The sequence below is a fragment of the Thyridium curvatum genome (assembly GCF_004353045.1).
Source record: "Thyridium curvatum strain D216 chromosome Unknown NODE_84_length_182893_cov_82.147506, whole genome shotgun sequence".
Lineage (NCBI taxonomy): Eukaryota > Fungi > Ascomycota > Sordariomycetes > Thyridiales > Thyridiaceae > Thyridium > Thyridium curvatum.
In genome coordinates, this window is record NW_022156839.1 from 115,079 (window position 1) to 131,395 (window position 16,317).

At 55.9% G+C, this 16,317-nt stretch overlaps 2 protein-coding genes across 2 annotated transcripts; one reads left to right on the forward strand and one right to left on the reverse strand.

The window, feature by feature from the left end:
- Positions 1–7,204: 7,204 nt before the first annotated feature.
- On the forward strand, positions 7,205–8,254 carry E0L32_010453 (uncharacterized protein; the record flags this gene model as incomplete). Its single annotated transcript, XM_031133072.1, has 1 exon — positions 7,205–8,254. One exon carries the CDS (start codon positions 7,205–7,207, stop codon positions 8,252–8,254), a length of 1,050 nt encoding a protein of 349 aa, XP_030989589.1.
- A 4,994-nt stretch (positions 8,255–13,248) lies between these two features.
- E0L32_010454 (uncharacterized protein) lies at positions 13,249–16,117 on the reverse strand (the record flags this gene model as incomplete). Its single annotated transcript, XM_031133074.1, has 3 exons — positions 13,249–13,662; positions 13,728–14,853; positions 14,925–16,117. 3 exons carry the CDS (start codon positions 16,115–16,117, stop codon positions 13,249–13,251), a joined length of 2,733 nt encoding a protein of 910 aa, XP_030989590.1.
- Positions 16,118–16,317: the final 200 nt, after the last annotated feature.

Consider the following 16,317-nt stretch of genomic DNA (forward strand, 5'->3'; position numbering starts at 1 on the left):
GCGTCAAGCCACAAAAGCAACGACACTCCAATGAAGCCCGTCAACGAAGCGAGGCAGGAAAGGTTTCTGAGCGGGAGGCTCGAATCGCGGCCTATGGGGCAGCTATGACAGCTTCCCCATGTCTTGTCCAAACTTGTTTACATGCCATATCAGCTTTCTCGGAGCAGTGGTAATCTAGGAGCTAGGGACACGTTACTCAGCGTCAGTCAGCGGGCATTGGCGTTCTAACGTCCCTGCCGTGGGTTACCTTACATGTAGTAAGCAGGCAGGCAAGCTCCGATGGGGTTTGATATCCCTTTCGTCCTTCTCGTAAGCGGGTGGATTGCGAGTTGGAAGGGCGTCTGCTGTCTCGTCTTTTTGTTCTCGAGTGAACCGGACGTTGAATTTGCTGAGCAGTCTCGGCTTCTCTTGCGCTTGAGACAATAACGGCTGTTGGCAACCAAAGGAGACCGAGGCCTGGACTGATGACGCACTCGTTTACCTGTTTCGAGCTTAGGATGCTGTGTTGCAGGAAAGGCACCCAATATCAGAGGGATGTGTCTGTCCCAGCTAAAAAGTACCCGCCAAGAGGTGCATGCAGGCAGGTAGGGTCTTTGCGATGGAAGGCACCATCTGGAGCGGCAGCCGATCAAGCCTGCCTCAAGGGTCCTACCGCCGCACTATTGCCGGGGTTCTCTCCGGCGAGATCGCTCCTTCCCAAGGGTTTAATCCGGACATTTCTCATGACGCCAGTCCAGTCTCCCGTCCCTGCGGAATGTCAACACATCCATTTGATCTTGAGAGTACTTGAGAGTACCCACGGCACTTGCCAGTACAACGTCCAGACCAAAAAATATTCAGTAGCGCAAACCTAGATCTAGTCTTTTCAATTTCATGGTGTCTTGTCGGCTCGTAGATTATGTGATCCTTTCTGATGATTATCCGCCCTGGGCAGATTACCTACACTTGCAGATGCATTGGCACCGCAGCCCTGGAACCGAGCACATTCCACTGGGTCTATGGGGGCATCTCAGAAAGAAAAGCAATGCCGTGTTCCGGGGACAAGACGGCTGTCTGCTGGGCTCAAAAGTGGCCAGCCGAGGTCGCAGCCTGCTCCCGCTCATGCAAGGGTCAGAGCCATCGACGAGGACCGCATGCAAGTGGCGGTGTGTTGGTTGGTACTTGCTAAACCATTGAGGCTCTGGTGACAGGAGAGACAAAGCTAGCATTGTCTCAAGATCGGGGGAGTGCGAGGGCACGGCAACGGCGTTTCGGGGTCTGGCTAGCTGGCATGCTGGGAGACCGGAGAGCTGGTCTCTGGGACCAAAGCTGAGCCAGTCGCATCACGCCGATTCCCAGCAGGGCACAGTGGAATGCTCCCTGCAGTCCGGTCTTCTCTCGAGGTGTCTTTGGCGATGCTGCTTCCATCCATGGCCTCTCCGAGTCTGCTGTGGTGGGTACAATACGTACTATGTAGGTAGGTAGGTAGGTAGGTAAGGTAGGTCGCACACGACTCTCATAGTGGAACAAGAAACCGTGCTGGCGAGGCCCGCTCGACTTTTCCAGAACCTCGAACACGAAGAGCCTGTACCTCCATTGGGACTGAAGCAAGGCCCGACCCCTCAGACGGGTGTAACACTGCACTTCGGTCGTGAATGGATATGCAAGGAAGGACTGAGTGACAGTGACGGCCCAAAGGCTCGTCATACTCCGCCCTCCCTTGTGGTGCGAGGAGCTTCTACTCATCTGCTTGCACAGTAACACGGCATGGCCCGAGTGCGTGTCGGAACTCCTGAATGCAGGGAAAGCTGGCTTCGAGATATGGCACGCGTGGTGGGACCAGACGTGGGTAGGTCATACTGTTTCCGGATACACAAAGCCTGCAAAGCTAGGTCATCTACCACGCCGCGTCCCGGCGTCATGAGTTTTCACCATCGAAGGAGAGTTCAAGCAGGACGAAGGGTCCACGGCTCACTCGAGCTTGGCGTCCTCTCTCTTTGAAGCTCCGCTTGCTCACTGACGTCGCACGCAGTGGTATGTAATGTGCCGCCGAAACTGCAGCAGCCCGTGTATTCAGAGGAGAGAAATTATCAACGGTGTTTCCAAGCAGCTCAGCTCAGGGGAGTCAACTTCTTGCTGGAATGATACTTGGCGACTGTGCATGTTCAAGATTCGTTTGACCATACGGATGTACGTAATCCATGCCATCCATGTCAACCGGCCAGCGAGACGATGACCAACAGCCAACGACATGCCCTGGCACCAGTACCTGTGTCATGACGGCAATAAACCAGGGCCTTCATGGTCGACGGAGCATCGTAAACGTGTGCGTAGGGATTCAGGACGGCTGCAGGCAGGGCGCTGTGATGAAACCCAGGGCACCTCTGCAACTACGGTGGTGGCTGCCGGGATGAGCCTTGTTGAGCTGCATGTCTCATGCCTGTAATTTTGGACAATTTCCCTGGCCCTTGTCGCCCTGTGCTTGCTTGCACCTCCACGCATGATGCTGCTCCTGCTGATGCCAGTCAGCGAGCAGTGAAGACCCGAGTGGAGGGGGGTCTATTCACGATGACCACCCCCCGCCCGGGCCCTGATGTAATGTACAAAGATTACCGGGAGCGGAAGAGGAGGAGACGATCCCGGACCGGGGGCGACAGGGATCCTCCTGATTGATTAAACCTCGTTGAACCTTGGGAATCTTGACCATCACAAAACAGGTCCGTAGTTACTTTACTTTTAATTCTAAGCGAGAGCGCGAGTCTCGATTTCCGAATTGGGCCACGCGAGTGACTTGGTGCTATATGCTTTGCGTGTGGTTGTGACTAAACGCTGCAAAACAAAACGGCGCGAAGCCTGGTACGTCATTATCTCGGCTGTACTGTGCAGAGGGCTTGCAAGTCTTTGTAGCTAGGAAGAGTCCTTCGGAGAATGTGTGCCTCCCTACCTGTCAAAAGTGTCTTCCGTGCAGGAGTGCAAAACACCGAGTATGTCTTGTCTCAAGCCACACACAGACTGGCAGCTTCGCAGACACAACCTACCTTGTGTAGGTATGTACACACACACACCATGCATGCAGCTAAAAGATGAGCGATGTGCCGGGGCCGGGACCCAGGGCCAGAAAGAGAATGGGCCCGGATTATGAAACAAGACAATCGAGCATGGGGGCACCGTTGGATCGAGGTGTCGGAGCCAAGCTATGCCGCATTCGACCTTTTTGAACCGCTCCTTCAAAGTCATGCCCATGTCGCCTGGGTCATATTCTTCGTTTTTTTGCTCTTGTCTGCCTTTCTTTGCTTTTTCGGGGTGGCGTAGGATGCAAAAGTGACAGACTGGTTTCATAACGTAGGCTGAATTATGACCGATTTCATCGATCCAAGACCGAGGCACCGGCGGATGCCCTGGCAAGCCTGCCTGCCTGGCTTGATCATTGAGCTCCACATTGGGTCAGGTACTTACTTGTACTTGTAGAAGCGACAGGGCTGGGGAGCAGAGCGGTGCAGAAGAGGAAGTACGCTTGTGGTCAGCTCTGGCCAGATGCCCATTTCGAGGCTGCGTCCACTGGTGCTCCATCTGCGTCCCTCCGTGCCTACAAAACTAGTGGTACGTCCCGAGAGGCAGGCAACAAAGAATCGAACCTGTCTCGATAAAGCGGACACGCGCCTCCCCCCCTGCCCCGGTGGTTGTTTACCCGTTCTAGCGAGATCAAATAACAGATGATTACAACGCACACATCGGCTGGAGCGCGTGCGCGCTTGGTGGCCCTTTGAGTGAGACGCGACTTGCGTTGGCGAGAGTGAACTTTGGAGACTCGCTGGGATGGCCGGTCCATGAACCAAGAGCAAGCCTCTGCTCCGGGGAACACGTTCATATGTCATCTGTCATCTGTCTAGCTGGTTCCTACGTACGTTCTTCGCACTTGCATACCTATCCTCTGAAGTTCGAACTGCTGCTGTGGTGAGTGAAAGCGACAAAATAGCCGCCAGGCCTGTTCTGGCCGGAGGACGCAACGCTCTTTTGCCCGTTTGAGGTTAACGGCGATGCCAATCTGAACCTGAACCTAAACCTGATTTGCCCCGCATGAACCACGGCCAACCGAGAAGATCGGTTTGATGTCGTCCTGCCATCCTGTCGTCCTGACCAAGTTTATGCCCTTGTTGGTACAGTGCATAATGTACACACTAAGCAGCCAGGGAGTCGACAGCACTACTTGTACCTTACCCACATCTCCATCCATCAAACGAACTGAGTATCCAGTCAGATACAACCCCCCATCCAGCCCACAAGGCCCTTCATGTCCCCATTCCCAGGCTTCATTTGGCCTTTGCCATCCATCAGATGCTTGCTGATCCGTGGAGCGAACCATTCTCGCGGCCAGCCTGGTTCCAGCATGGAAGCACCCGCGAACCAAGTTCTGCCAGCTCTGCCTACCTGTACCTTGCAGTCCACATAACTCTCTGGTAGAGCGCGCTCGCTAGATCGTTTCTCGTCCACTTCCTCTTGACGATCCCTTCCTAGTGCCCGCCTTAAAGCCAACGACAAGGCTCGGTTTCAGCTAAGCTGCCCTTTGCTAGGGCCTTGGGAGCAAAAACCTTAAAACTCGATAGCTTCGTCCCGGACGCGGTGGATTGGCCCGATTCGCAACAATGGAGGAGCCACAGTTCAGGCGGTCTGTGGCATTCGTGTCTCTCTTTTCCCTCGCCGGGCGCCCCATTCGTCTAAAATGCGTCCTTTGGAGCTAGCGAAACAATACTCGCCTCTGCCGTCGCATTCAACAGTTATGCCGTCAAGATCTCCATCACAACCGGTGCCGCCGACTAGCTGTGGCCTAGGCCGCTGGTTTCTGGTCTGGCGGCGTTTAACAGCCGCAGTAGCCACCGAGCCCACCCATACTAGAACCCTGTATGTACGAGCTAGGACACTGGTGAAGGGTATGAGGGCATCTAGTTAGTCGTCCCCTTCTTCTTCCGCTTCTGCTTCCTCGCGTCATCGTCTTCTGTGGGCGACTTGCTCGCATGGGGGGGAGGGGGGTGTGCAAGCTCTCGCATGTATGTCTGTATAAGGTATACCCAGGTAGGCATGTATATACATGCCATACAAGTACGTACCGAGTAATCCATCTGGCGTCTGCATGTACAGTCAGTGCTCTCGTCTCTGCCCTGGTCCTGGTCCTGGTCTCTCCTCTCTCCTTACCCCCCCTAGCCCGCCCAGTCCCCTACTTACACACCCCCCCCCCCCCCACAGTAGTCGATTCGTCCGTCTGGTCCTTTCATCTTGCGGTGGCTGACCTGGGGATTCGCTCACTCACTTGCAATGGCGGACAGACGACACAATACCGTACCTAAGTTATGTCCCTACATACAGTCCCAGAACCTCCTCCTCCACCACCACCCTGGCCTCTCGTCTGGCCTGCCTGCCCTGTGGCTTCGATCCACTCCACTCCACACCACCCTCCCTACCACTTCTCTCTCTCTCTTGTCTCCTGCTGATCCGAGGGGTCCCTCGACCACTAGAGCTTTGACAATCAGGAAAAAAACCATACACACACACGCACACGCACAGAGACGCCCAACAAGGGTCTCGATGCTAAAAACAGCCCCATCCTGACCCCATTTTGGGAACAGCAGCCTGGCTTGGACTTGCCAGCGTCTGCCTAGGGACTTGGTAGCCAGTTTTACGCGGACCGACATCTGTGTGTGTATCTATGCCCGCATGTTAGTATCATGTATATATGCATGTATGTATATATGTATATATGTATATATGTGTGTCTATGTATGTACATGCGTTGGCCCACAGACAGTCAAGGGCCAGCCAGCAGGAAATACCACACCACATACACTCACTCCGTAAAAAAAACCACATGAGAGGAGAGACCACTCACCACACAGACAGCACCGACAGACCAGATTCCTAGAACGACGCACACACACACACACACACACACACACACACACCAGGGTCTCCATCATATTACCCACTGCTCTTCTTCCACCCTCCTCCTACCTACATACTCCTCCTAGCCACGCTACCTCGCCTACCTACAACCTACTTTACCTAGCACCTCGTCTGCATTGGGCCTTTCTGGGAACAGAGAGACAGACAGCTCCATACACACACACACACCCACTTGTCTTCTGTCTTCTCCATCAGTCTCTCCCTCCCCTTCTCTTTCTCTGTCACTCTCTCCGTCTCTCCGTCCTGTCTCTACCTGGCCTATTTCGGACCCGTCCACCGGCTGGTGTCTTCATTCCTTTCATACGCTCTCTAGACCCCTCCGGACCCTCTGCCCAACTACCCTCTCTCGACCCCCATGCATCAATCTCTTTCTGATACACGCTGTTCTCAAAGGAGATAACCAAGGCACGCCCACAGCTCCACCTGCCTCGTCCTCTGCCTGCCACCCCACCGTTGTTGTTGTTACTGTTGCTTGCCAATAAACCCACCACCAGCAAAAAAACCCAACAATCTGAATTCACCGTCTCCGTTCCTTCAAATTACTTCTTCACGCTCCGTCCCTGTTCCTGGCTTCCTCGTCTCCCCTGCCTTCCGGTCACATTCCAAGCACCGCAGACGAGAAACGGGACAGCCAGGTCTGGGGTTGGAGAGGGAAAAAGGAGCCCAGTGCGGTAACATTGCTCCCACCTCAGCGTTGTCGAGTCCTACCTCTTTCCTCTCCCGAAGTCCTCCTCCCCCCAGAGGGGCTTACCAAGGTACCTCAGCCCTCACCACAGCTAGGCCCTCCTTGCCCTGGACTAGTACCTTGCAGCTGGGCTTTGTATACTGTACTCAACGGGTCTGATAATTACCTACTTTGGAAGCTGCTTAGCCTTATGCGGCACAGGTGATCGACCAGATGAGGTTCGGCTGGTTGGCCTCGAAGCTTTATCATCAACCGCCCCGCCTCTCACATCTGCTCTCAATACCAAGCTGGCCGTCACATCCAGCTTATTCCTCAAAAGGTTAACACCACCTCCCCTCCACCGCACTCCCTCTACTTACACTTTTCACCCGCTGCCGCTGAATATCCTCCCATCCACCTTGGGTTCCTTTGGAGGAACACAGTCACTCGTCTCCTCTCGTCTCCTCACACCTCACCTATACCTTGGGCCTACACCTCTCCCTCTTGTCCCTCCCTCCTCTTCCTCCTCCTCTTGTTGTTCTGCTTTGTGCCTCGTCCTCGTCATCTCTTCGCCTGCGTCTACTTGCCATCCAAGTCTCGAAAGCAATGCTCACCATCAAGCAGCCTGCGCATTACGGCTACAGGTCGGTTCATGACCTGCCGACACCGCCATCCAGCACGTACCGGCTCTCGCCTCCGGTGGTCTACCAAGAAACTGGGCACAGAACCAATCCCACGCCTCCTCGCACAAGCACTCCCTCAGCAGTCCAGCAGATGTCCTCTTCCCACAGGCCGCTGCCCCCGCCGGCAGCCATGACGCTGGCTCAGCACCCTTCCCAAGCGCCAGGAGGCCATCCTCAGCCCCCTGGACCCCCACCACTCTCACAGCCTCCTCTCCAGCAGTCCATCCCCCCGAACCAGCACGGCACTCATCTGCCCCCTCCGCCGCAATGGCACCAAGGCAGCGGTGAGGACTCGATGAGGGCATGGCTAGCAGCCAAAGCCGAGGAGGAGAAGCGAAAGCAGGAAGAGGAGAGGACCAGACAGGAGAGTCTACGGCTCGAGCAGCGGAAGATGGAGCACGAAATCCTGCGAACCTCGTTGTCGGGCGGCATCCCCCCCTCCATGGTGCCAGTTGTCTTTGCTGGGATGGGAGGCAGCACGCTCACCCAGGCGGCACTCGAAATGGCACACCACGTTATGCAATCACAGATGTCGCAAGCGGGCCAGCCCCAGCTCCTCCCGCCAGCCGGTCCCGCGTCCCCGGAGCATAGACGGGACCAGCAGAGCCACAGTTATGGCCAGTATTCTGGCACGGCACCGATGCCGGGGACGCCCGGCTCTGCTCACGCGACTCACAGCGGCTTCGTGTCTTCGGCGGCCTACCCAGGCTCGCCAACTCGATCTCGCGGCTACAGCGGCCCGCCACGACCCCTGGGAGCAGGCCTGCCAAATCTCAACACCAACGTGGCCCAGGGGCCTTCTGGTCCGCCATCCCAAGCGCACCCGTCCGCTCCCTCGGCCCAGCCGCAGGAAGCACAGCCGTCTCCGTCCATCTACTTCCATCATTGGCAACCTCCAAGCAGCCAAGGAGGCGGCAGCGGCAGCCAGTCTGTTACGCCTTCAGGTGCGTCTAAGACCAAGACCCGCTCCTGAGACCGGCGGGCTAACGAGGTTTGCAAAACAGTAAGTGAATCCCCTCGGAAGCGAAAGGCCACGGGGCCGCAGCAACCAGCACCTCCGCCTAGCAACCAGCAACGGCCCAGGTCGCCCCCCTTCGGACACCCTGGCTCGAGCACTACCCTCGCGAACCCTCCTCCGGGTAGGAGACGCGGACACGCGCGTCAACGGAGCGATGTCTCGTCGTACCGGCTGGGCGGTGCTCGCCCCAGGTCAGAAATCTGGACGTCCTCACATCGAGCCATGTCCCCGATTCAATTCGCCGGGCCCAGCACGGTGGCGAGAGGGAGCGAGGAGCCTCCCTCGCGACAGCAGACACACCAGCCGCGTGCCGGAGCACACTCGGTCTCGTCGCTCTTGTCTGAGCAGCCCTCTCCGCATCTGATCCCGCGCGCGTCCAGCTCAACGGACGTGCGGCCGCGACGGAGCGAGAGCGAGCCGGGGAACTCCCCCGGGCGGATGTTGGAAGACAAGGCGCAGGGTGGAGCCGGGGGATCGACGCGCGAACGAGACGATCGGTGAACTTTAATGTCACGTCTCGAAATTTCCGCTTTCTAGGGGAGGAAATTTGGGTGATCACCAGCCCGCCTGGTCATGCCGAATCCCACTTGGTGGCCAAGTGTCAACATCGCTGGTGGAATTCCATTCATCACAATGGTCAAGTCGAGTTTCACGGGATCGAAACGACCGTCTTCGCAACCTCGAAAGCGCCCCTCCACACACACACACACAACATGTATTCACTGTACTTAACACTTTGTACGCGTATGTATTTTTAGACGATCACGACCAAGGGAAAAGGCTGGGCGGGAACAGAAAAACCATAAGAGAGAAGAGCAAACTCCGCAGAGCTGTTTCAAGAGCAAGGACAGGGGCTTGGTCCCGTTCGCGGAAGGCAGGGCAAAGAAGGCTTCATTCATCATGGAGGAGTTATTGAGTTATTGGGCGGTTTACTTGGCTTTACTGAGATTTGCACTTGCATGGCAGACGGAAACAGAGCGAACAACGGGGTTGGATTTATTTGGTTTTTTTTTGCAGGTTGGTTATTGTCTCGCTCTACATGTACCAATATACCCTTTCCCAGTTGCTAGACTGGGACGCACTTGGAATACGAACAAAACGTTTTGGAAACATCAAGTGCACTCGGATTCGGGATCGGTCGGCTGTTTCACCAACAGAGTGCGCATCTTTGGCGATCGCGCCTGCCCTGGCTCAAGAAATCGGGACCTGCCTGGTGCGTGCACTCGAAGCACCACCACCAGGACTGCAAGAGCGCCCGAGGGAGGAGACTCGCAGGCAGCAGATTCGACGGCAACCGACATGCCCGGACGGTATGTACAACTCATTGTTTTCGTCCCGTCCCTGAGCCTGCAATGCGCCGACGCCGCAGCATATGGAGCGACCTGACTGTGGTGCGTCTCCTGTATACGAACTGCCAGGGGCGGTATGCAGGCTGATCCCGGCCACCTTCGATGATCAGTGAACTACGATATGGAGACCACACACAGCGGTATGTCCCTGCAATCCCCTCACTCCGCAGGACAACTGTTTGCGTGATGCGTGGAAGACACGGACTTCTCCGAATAGCGTACGAATCCGAACGAGGGCCAAAAGGTGGCTCCAGGTGCTCCTCTCCGCTCTTCTCGGCCACCAAGAATAGCGGCGGTCTGGGGTGCCCACGTCGAGGAATGATGCGGCAGATCAAAGCATCGAGCTTCAGGCACTGTGGCCCCCATGGCTAGAGAATCAATCTAGTCATCTAAGCACGGCAACTACCGCTTCGCCCTGGACAAGGGGAACCCTACTGGTACAACAACAATACGGGGACGTTTCTATCCTGGGAAGACGTCAATCTCTTCTCTCTGTCGTCAACACTAATTCAATTCGACTGATTGCAACCACAGTTACCAGAGCGAATTGTGCGGCTGATGAGCCCAGACGAATCCTTCCGACCTTGTTGCTCCATTCATGCTGTTTTCGGAACATGGCAGAGGATTTAATCTTACAGATTGCTATTTTGGGGAATTTCCCGGGCGCGTTTATAAGTCAAAGCAGGAAATCTGACTGATGATATAAATAGCCGCAGGACATATTGCCTTGTGCCCAACCGCGCGCATGGCCTTACATCTCCCTTCCTTTCTGCCCCCCCTTGACGACGGCCCGCGCGAGCTCGCGACTGGCTGCCTGGCGAAGGCGGAGTATCATTGCCGCAAAAACTACCGTTGGATTGAGGATGGGAGAGCGAATCTCTGGAGAGGGAGATCTGTTGCCTTATCCAGGCCGCCTGTGCGTCTTATGCGTGCGCTTGGACCGTTCCAATGAACCCGTCTGGCCCCTTCTGCGGTTACTCTTCTCTCAAAATAGTCGCCCATTGCGTCTGTGCGCTTGCGGTAATTACACTGACCGGCCTCGACCAAGTCCTTCCAATGGCTGTTGATGGGCCGACGACCCGATGGCCAAACTCCAGTTTCCAGACAGAACGAGAGACTGTAAGCCGTGGCTGCCTTGACGCGCATCAAAGAATGACGCCGTTGATCTATGTGAAACCTGCAGCCGAGAGAAGGAGCCTGATCCCAACCGCTGCAGCCGCGGTGGTTCGCGATCGCGGTTTGTCAATTCATTGCGCCATCGATGCCGCATCCTTGTTGACCGCTGATCAATCGCTGACTATCATTGACGCAGTAGCGGAACATCTATCAGTCTATATGAAATGCTTCAGAGAACGTGATGTCGGGACTTTGCCGCTTTGGAGCCTCCGTCTGACGTGCCAGAGATGCCAAGTCCGATTACCTAAACCAGCACTTGTCATTGGGAAGCTCGGGATCGATGGTCGGTAGATGGGAAGAGGTTTCCCACGGTCCGATGCATTATGCCAGAGCCAATTTCAGCCATGGCGCGGCTCTTGCCGCCGGCAGCCAAGGGTGCTCTGGCGCAATGACGAGGTCAGGTCGGCGACCTGGGGCCGGAAGCAGTCCCCGGGCGCAAGAATGGGGTTGCAAATGCACTCCCAAGCAATCTGTGCCGAGTTTCTGTCGCACATTGCCGGGCCTCGAAGCGGTCCACTCTGTTGCGCAATCTCGGGGGTATTAACAAGCGATTAGTGAGATGGAGCGGTTGGGCATAGGACGATCATGGAGCAAGAGACGGCACGGTATTCGAGGTGCGCCTGCCCAATGCAGACTCATCCAGTCCGTGCGGCCAAACCCTCCCCTGATGAGAAGCCATCATCCGTGCCATGACCCGGCGTGGCTCGGCAGATTCTGTTCAGGCGGCTCGTCCCGCCGAGGATTGCGTTTCTCCCTGATCATCCGCGAGCGGCAGCCTTGTCGTAGGGGTTTGAACGCAATGCTACCTAGATGGGCGCCAATCAAAAACTATGCCTGGTGCTTATGCTGCGACGAACTATATCTAGGTCGAGACCCTATAGCGACGGGATGGAAGTCGGCACCCTTGGTAAGATTATGCAGGCTCGCTTGGGTGCAGTCGCGCTCGGGCAGCTTTGATTCGGCCCAGCTACGGATACGTCTACACCCTGTACGTCAGACTACGCTGTGCTGGTTCATGTAGGGCCGAAAGAAGCGACGGTACCAAGTGTACATGGACGCCAAGCGTGCATGAAGCGGGCTCGTCGAGAGGGTGGTGCCCACGGTGCAGCTTCAATGCAGGGCTCAGTACTCACCTGACTCGGCCGTGAGGCTCGGAGCTACTGGAAATCTATACGTGAAGATGGTTGCTGATGTAGTGTATTCCAAAAATTTCCTGTGGCTTTGAGACATTCAAGTACAGGGCAGGTCTTTTGTTGGTGGATTTACTACTGCTGATTCTACGGTAGAAATCAACGTATTTGTCGCAGCCTACTTGGCAGTGACACACATCCGGGAGCTCGAGCATCAGCAGAGCGCTGGGAGAGGCTCACTACAGCTAGTTATGCCTTGTCATATTTCCATTGCCAAAAAGGACACACACGCACACACACGCAATTTCACCCCCCTCACGCAACAAGCAAATGGCTTCCAGGGAAGGACTGTAATTTTTCTTGGCTATGTGCTTCGCTCCCGTGGAAGGGGCAGCATCATATGACTCTGGAACCACACACGATACACCAGAGCCCGGGGGAAGGCTGTTGGAAGTGGAAACTACAGAATGTCGGTGGTGGTCGGAAGCCCCTTGTCCGAGGGGCCCCGGATCCGGACCGGCGCCGTGGCCCCGGAGGTGGAGTCCAGATTAGGAAAGCGCACGGGCCGCAGAGAACCGCCGCATCACCGCCCCCCGGCCCGGCCGGTCCTAGTGCATCACCAGCCACAGTACGACCAGATTGGGAGAAAAAAGTCCACTTTGCAAAAGGAGGGGTGGTGAGAAAAAAAAGGTCGTGCGACCAAAGTCACTGTGGCGTTCCTTTTTTTTTTTTTTTTGAGATGATCCAACGACACCAAGACATGCGTGACAAAGGTAGAGACACAGAAGCGTGATTTTCGATCAAATTAGAGGGTATGAAACAATCTTGAATTCAATTCCTCCCCAAGTTCACGGACCAGAGCCTTCCTGAGTCCAGAAATGACCTTCAGTGCTATGGCGCTTCTACCTATTTGCCTTCGCCTTCGCCTTCCAAGCCAGCTAAGCAGCGTCTTCTTCCTCCCAACATTTGCAGAAAAAAGGGGTATATAACAGTAAAACGAGCGCTTTCGCTTTTTTTCTCAACCATGACATGAATAAAACAGGTCCGTCATGTCCATGTCCACACTGCACCACCACCTTCGACCAGCATTTTTTGTGTCAGTACTTTAACAAAACCCCATTGTGAAAATGAAATTCCGAAAGGGGAGAATGTGACAAATGAAAGACAGTGGTGCCTGAAGAGGCGGTCATGGGCGTATATCCAACACTTGCCCCCAAGTGCTAGTGGAACAAGCTGCGTGTAGCGGACAGCAGCAATGGGTATCACCACAAGGAAGAGCGTCGTCAGGTGTTCCTTAACCCTTCTTCTTCCCCTTGTGCTGTTTCCACTCTGTACGTATCACCTTCATGAGCAGATCCTCGTCTTTGATTGGGACCCACGAGGTCAGTGCCTTCATGGCATTCTCAAAATCAGAATCGAGCAGCACTTCCCTCAACGCTTGGATGAGTGCAGAGCTGGCGGCATGGAGGATGTCAAGGCTGAAGAGCGCGGCTGCCTCCTGAGGCTGCTCTTTGTCCTTGTCCTTGTCTTTTGCCTTGGCTTCTGCCTTGGCTTTTGCCTTTGCGTCGGCCTTGTCAGGAAGAGGTGCATCTCCCAGGAGCATGAACACGTCCCAGATGCGCAACTGCGCCGGGAACGGGACGGAGAGGTTGAACAAGGTCAGATACCACCGCGTTCCGTACGCCGTCGGATCGATACAAAGCTCGTTCTGTCGACAAGTTAGTTTAGGGAGAGGGATCCAGGCACGAAGGCAGAAGGGGAGAGGCGACTCACTAGTTTGCGCGCCACGTCTCTGTTTCCCAGCCAGTGCTTCTCGAGGTCTTTGAGGGCCGTCATCAGGCCGTCGAAGCCAGGTTGGTAGAGGTTCTCGAGTCCGCGCAAGTCCCACATACGCACCAGCATTACAAAGCATCTTTCCTCATCGTAATAACACAGGAGGGTGGCAGCTAGAGAAGCCATGCCCTGCACGTACCCGATGTCGGGATAGTACAGAGAGATGGCATGGAGGACTCGAAAGAGGAGCCGCTGTCCACCCCGGTACCTCCTCCGAAACATGATGTGCCTGTTGATCGTCCTCGGCACGTCGAGGTCGATCTGGACGTCATCTGGCGAGCTGATCTCCTGCAAGTGCTTGAAGGCCGCAATGATGTCCTGATCCGTTGTCTTTGCGCCCTGCCGCTTCGCGCTGGTCGCCAGGAATGAGTACCAAGCAGCCGCTCTCCACCGATCGGGTATGCCCTTCCAAGTGCGATCAATCAACTTTTGATTCTTGACGTCAAACTCGAAGTCCATGCCTTCGCCGTCCTCGCCCTTCTTGACAACCTTGGCCATCTTGCGCCACTTTTCAGATCGTTCCCATTCCTTCCTCTTGAGAGCCTCAGAGATCTTATCACCCTGCTCGTCCTCCGCAATGTCTGACAGCCCGGGCGTCAGCGTCAGCATATCGCCGGCTTCATCCAGCACTTTTCTGTCCTTGTTGTGCGGCAGCAAGTTAGTCGCTGTGCGCAGAGAGGACCGCGCCGACCGTCTCGACGCAGTAGAGAATTCGGAATTCTGTGTGTGTAGCGAGCGTGCAGAGACCTTCCTGCTTGGTCCACGAGGAACCGCCAGCGGCGACGACGAGTAGACAGCAGAGTCAGGTCTCTTAACCAGGACATTCCTCCTCCTTGGAGCCAGCCTCTCCGAGCGCGTATCTGAGGTCGTAGCCCGCGACACGGGCCTCTTTGGACTAATGAATCCATAACGATCGACATCGCCATCATTCACATCTTGCCAGTCCTCAATGCCACCAGCGCGCTCGAATGCCTTCTCTGGCGACCTATCTCGTTGCGGCGAAGAAGACCGGTGCGTACTTGACGGTCGTAGGAGGGTTGCATTGTCGTCTTGAGAAGAAGGAGAACTGGAGGGAAGAAGGTACGAATTAGTATGGTAGATTTTGGTTGAGCAGATGGATTGACTAGGAAACCATACGCGACTTTCTCGTCTCCTTGAGATGGGAGCTCGGCGGTGGGCTCCAGGCGCTCGCCGAGCGACGAGGACTGGCCCCCGTCTTCCCAATTGAGAGCCTCGCCAGATTCATAGAGCGATCTCACCTTTTGTGATTCCCTCTCTACTTCTACCGACAGGACCCGGATGTTTGGTATCGACAGCGCCTTGGGGAGGTCCTTGGGGTCGTTTGTCGCATCGCCCGTCGCGGCGGCAGAGTTTTGGCGCGTTGCCGCCGTTGCGCCAGGGGCCCGTTCAGAGGATCGATCCATGAGTGAAGGTGCGAGGAATGCGCGCTTCCCGCCGAACATGACACTGCCTCTTTTAGAGAAGGACAGTTTCGTGAGGAAATCATCCTCGAGCAATTTGTCGGTTGGGATGCTCGTATTGATAGGAGTGAAATCCTTGTCAACGGGGGTGCTGGCGGGGCTGGGGGTGCTGGCTCCCGGCACTTGTGGGTTCCCTGATGTCGCATTGGCCGCAACGGTTGGCGGAGCCGGCGTCGCAGTTCCCTTTTCGGCCATGCTCTTCTTCCTCAGGCGGTTAGTCTTTCCAGAACGGCGGGAGCTCGACTTGGCCGGATTGGCATTTGCATCCCGCGCAGCGACGGGATGCGGCGGCGCGGGTCTTGGATCCTCCCAGACAGACTCGAGCGTGATTTCTCCGGCCTCGGGAGATTGAGCACGCGACAGTGCCTGGGACTGTGGCTGTGAAGTGGATGTGGTGGTAGTGGTGAAGCTGCTCCGGTCGCTTGTGTACGATGATCGGTCCTGGTCGGATCCACTGGCTTTGTCGAAGGATAAATCCTCCAGAGATTCCTCGCGGGTTGTCACGGTCGACGGGGTCGATGCCAGGCCAGAGTCGCGTTTGTTTTCCTCATCAACTGTGTAGACGTCTGAGCGAATGCGCAGAGCAGGATGCTGCTCTCGGGGAGGAGCAGACGGCGGGACCACGACTATTGGCGATGCAACAGAGTTGGTTGGCGAGAAACCTGAGGGAGGGCGACTGGCGCGGGCCGGGTTGCGAGGTGGGATGGGGATTATATGAATTGGAGGTTCGGCCTGGACCGTCTGTTCATATCGGAGCGCGACTAGGCTTGCGTCGTCACGAAAAGCGGCGGCGACTCGCACGGTCGGGCGGTTCTTGAGCTTGACACTGGCGAATCTTTGGGGTGCCATAGCGCTGGATTTTGGCGGCTTACACGGAACCGGGAAGGTGTTTTATAACCCCAGGGCCAGGGCCAGTGCCCAGGACTACCTGCAAAGGCTGCTGCCGCTGCGCGTGCGGTGGTTGGGGCTTGAAACCCGCTAGGAACACGTTGAGGCCGGATCTCAGAGGGACGGCCTTGGAGATCCTGGTCTGATGCACTTGTCGTGTA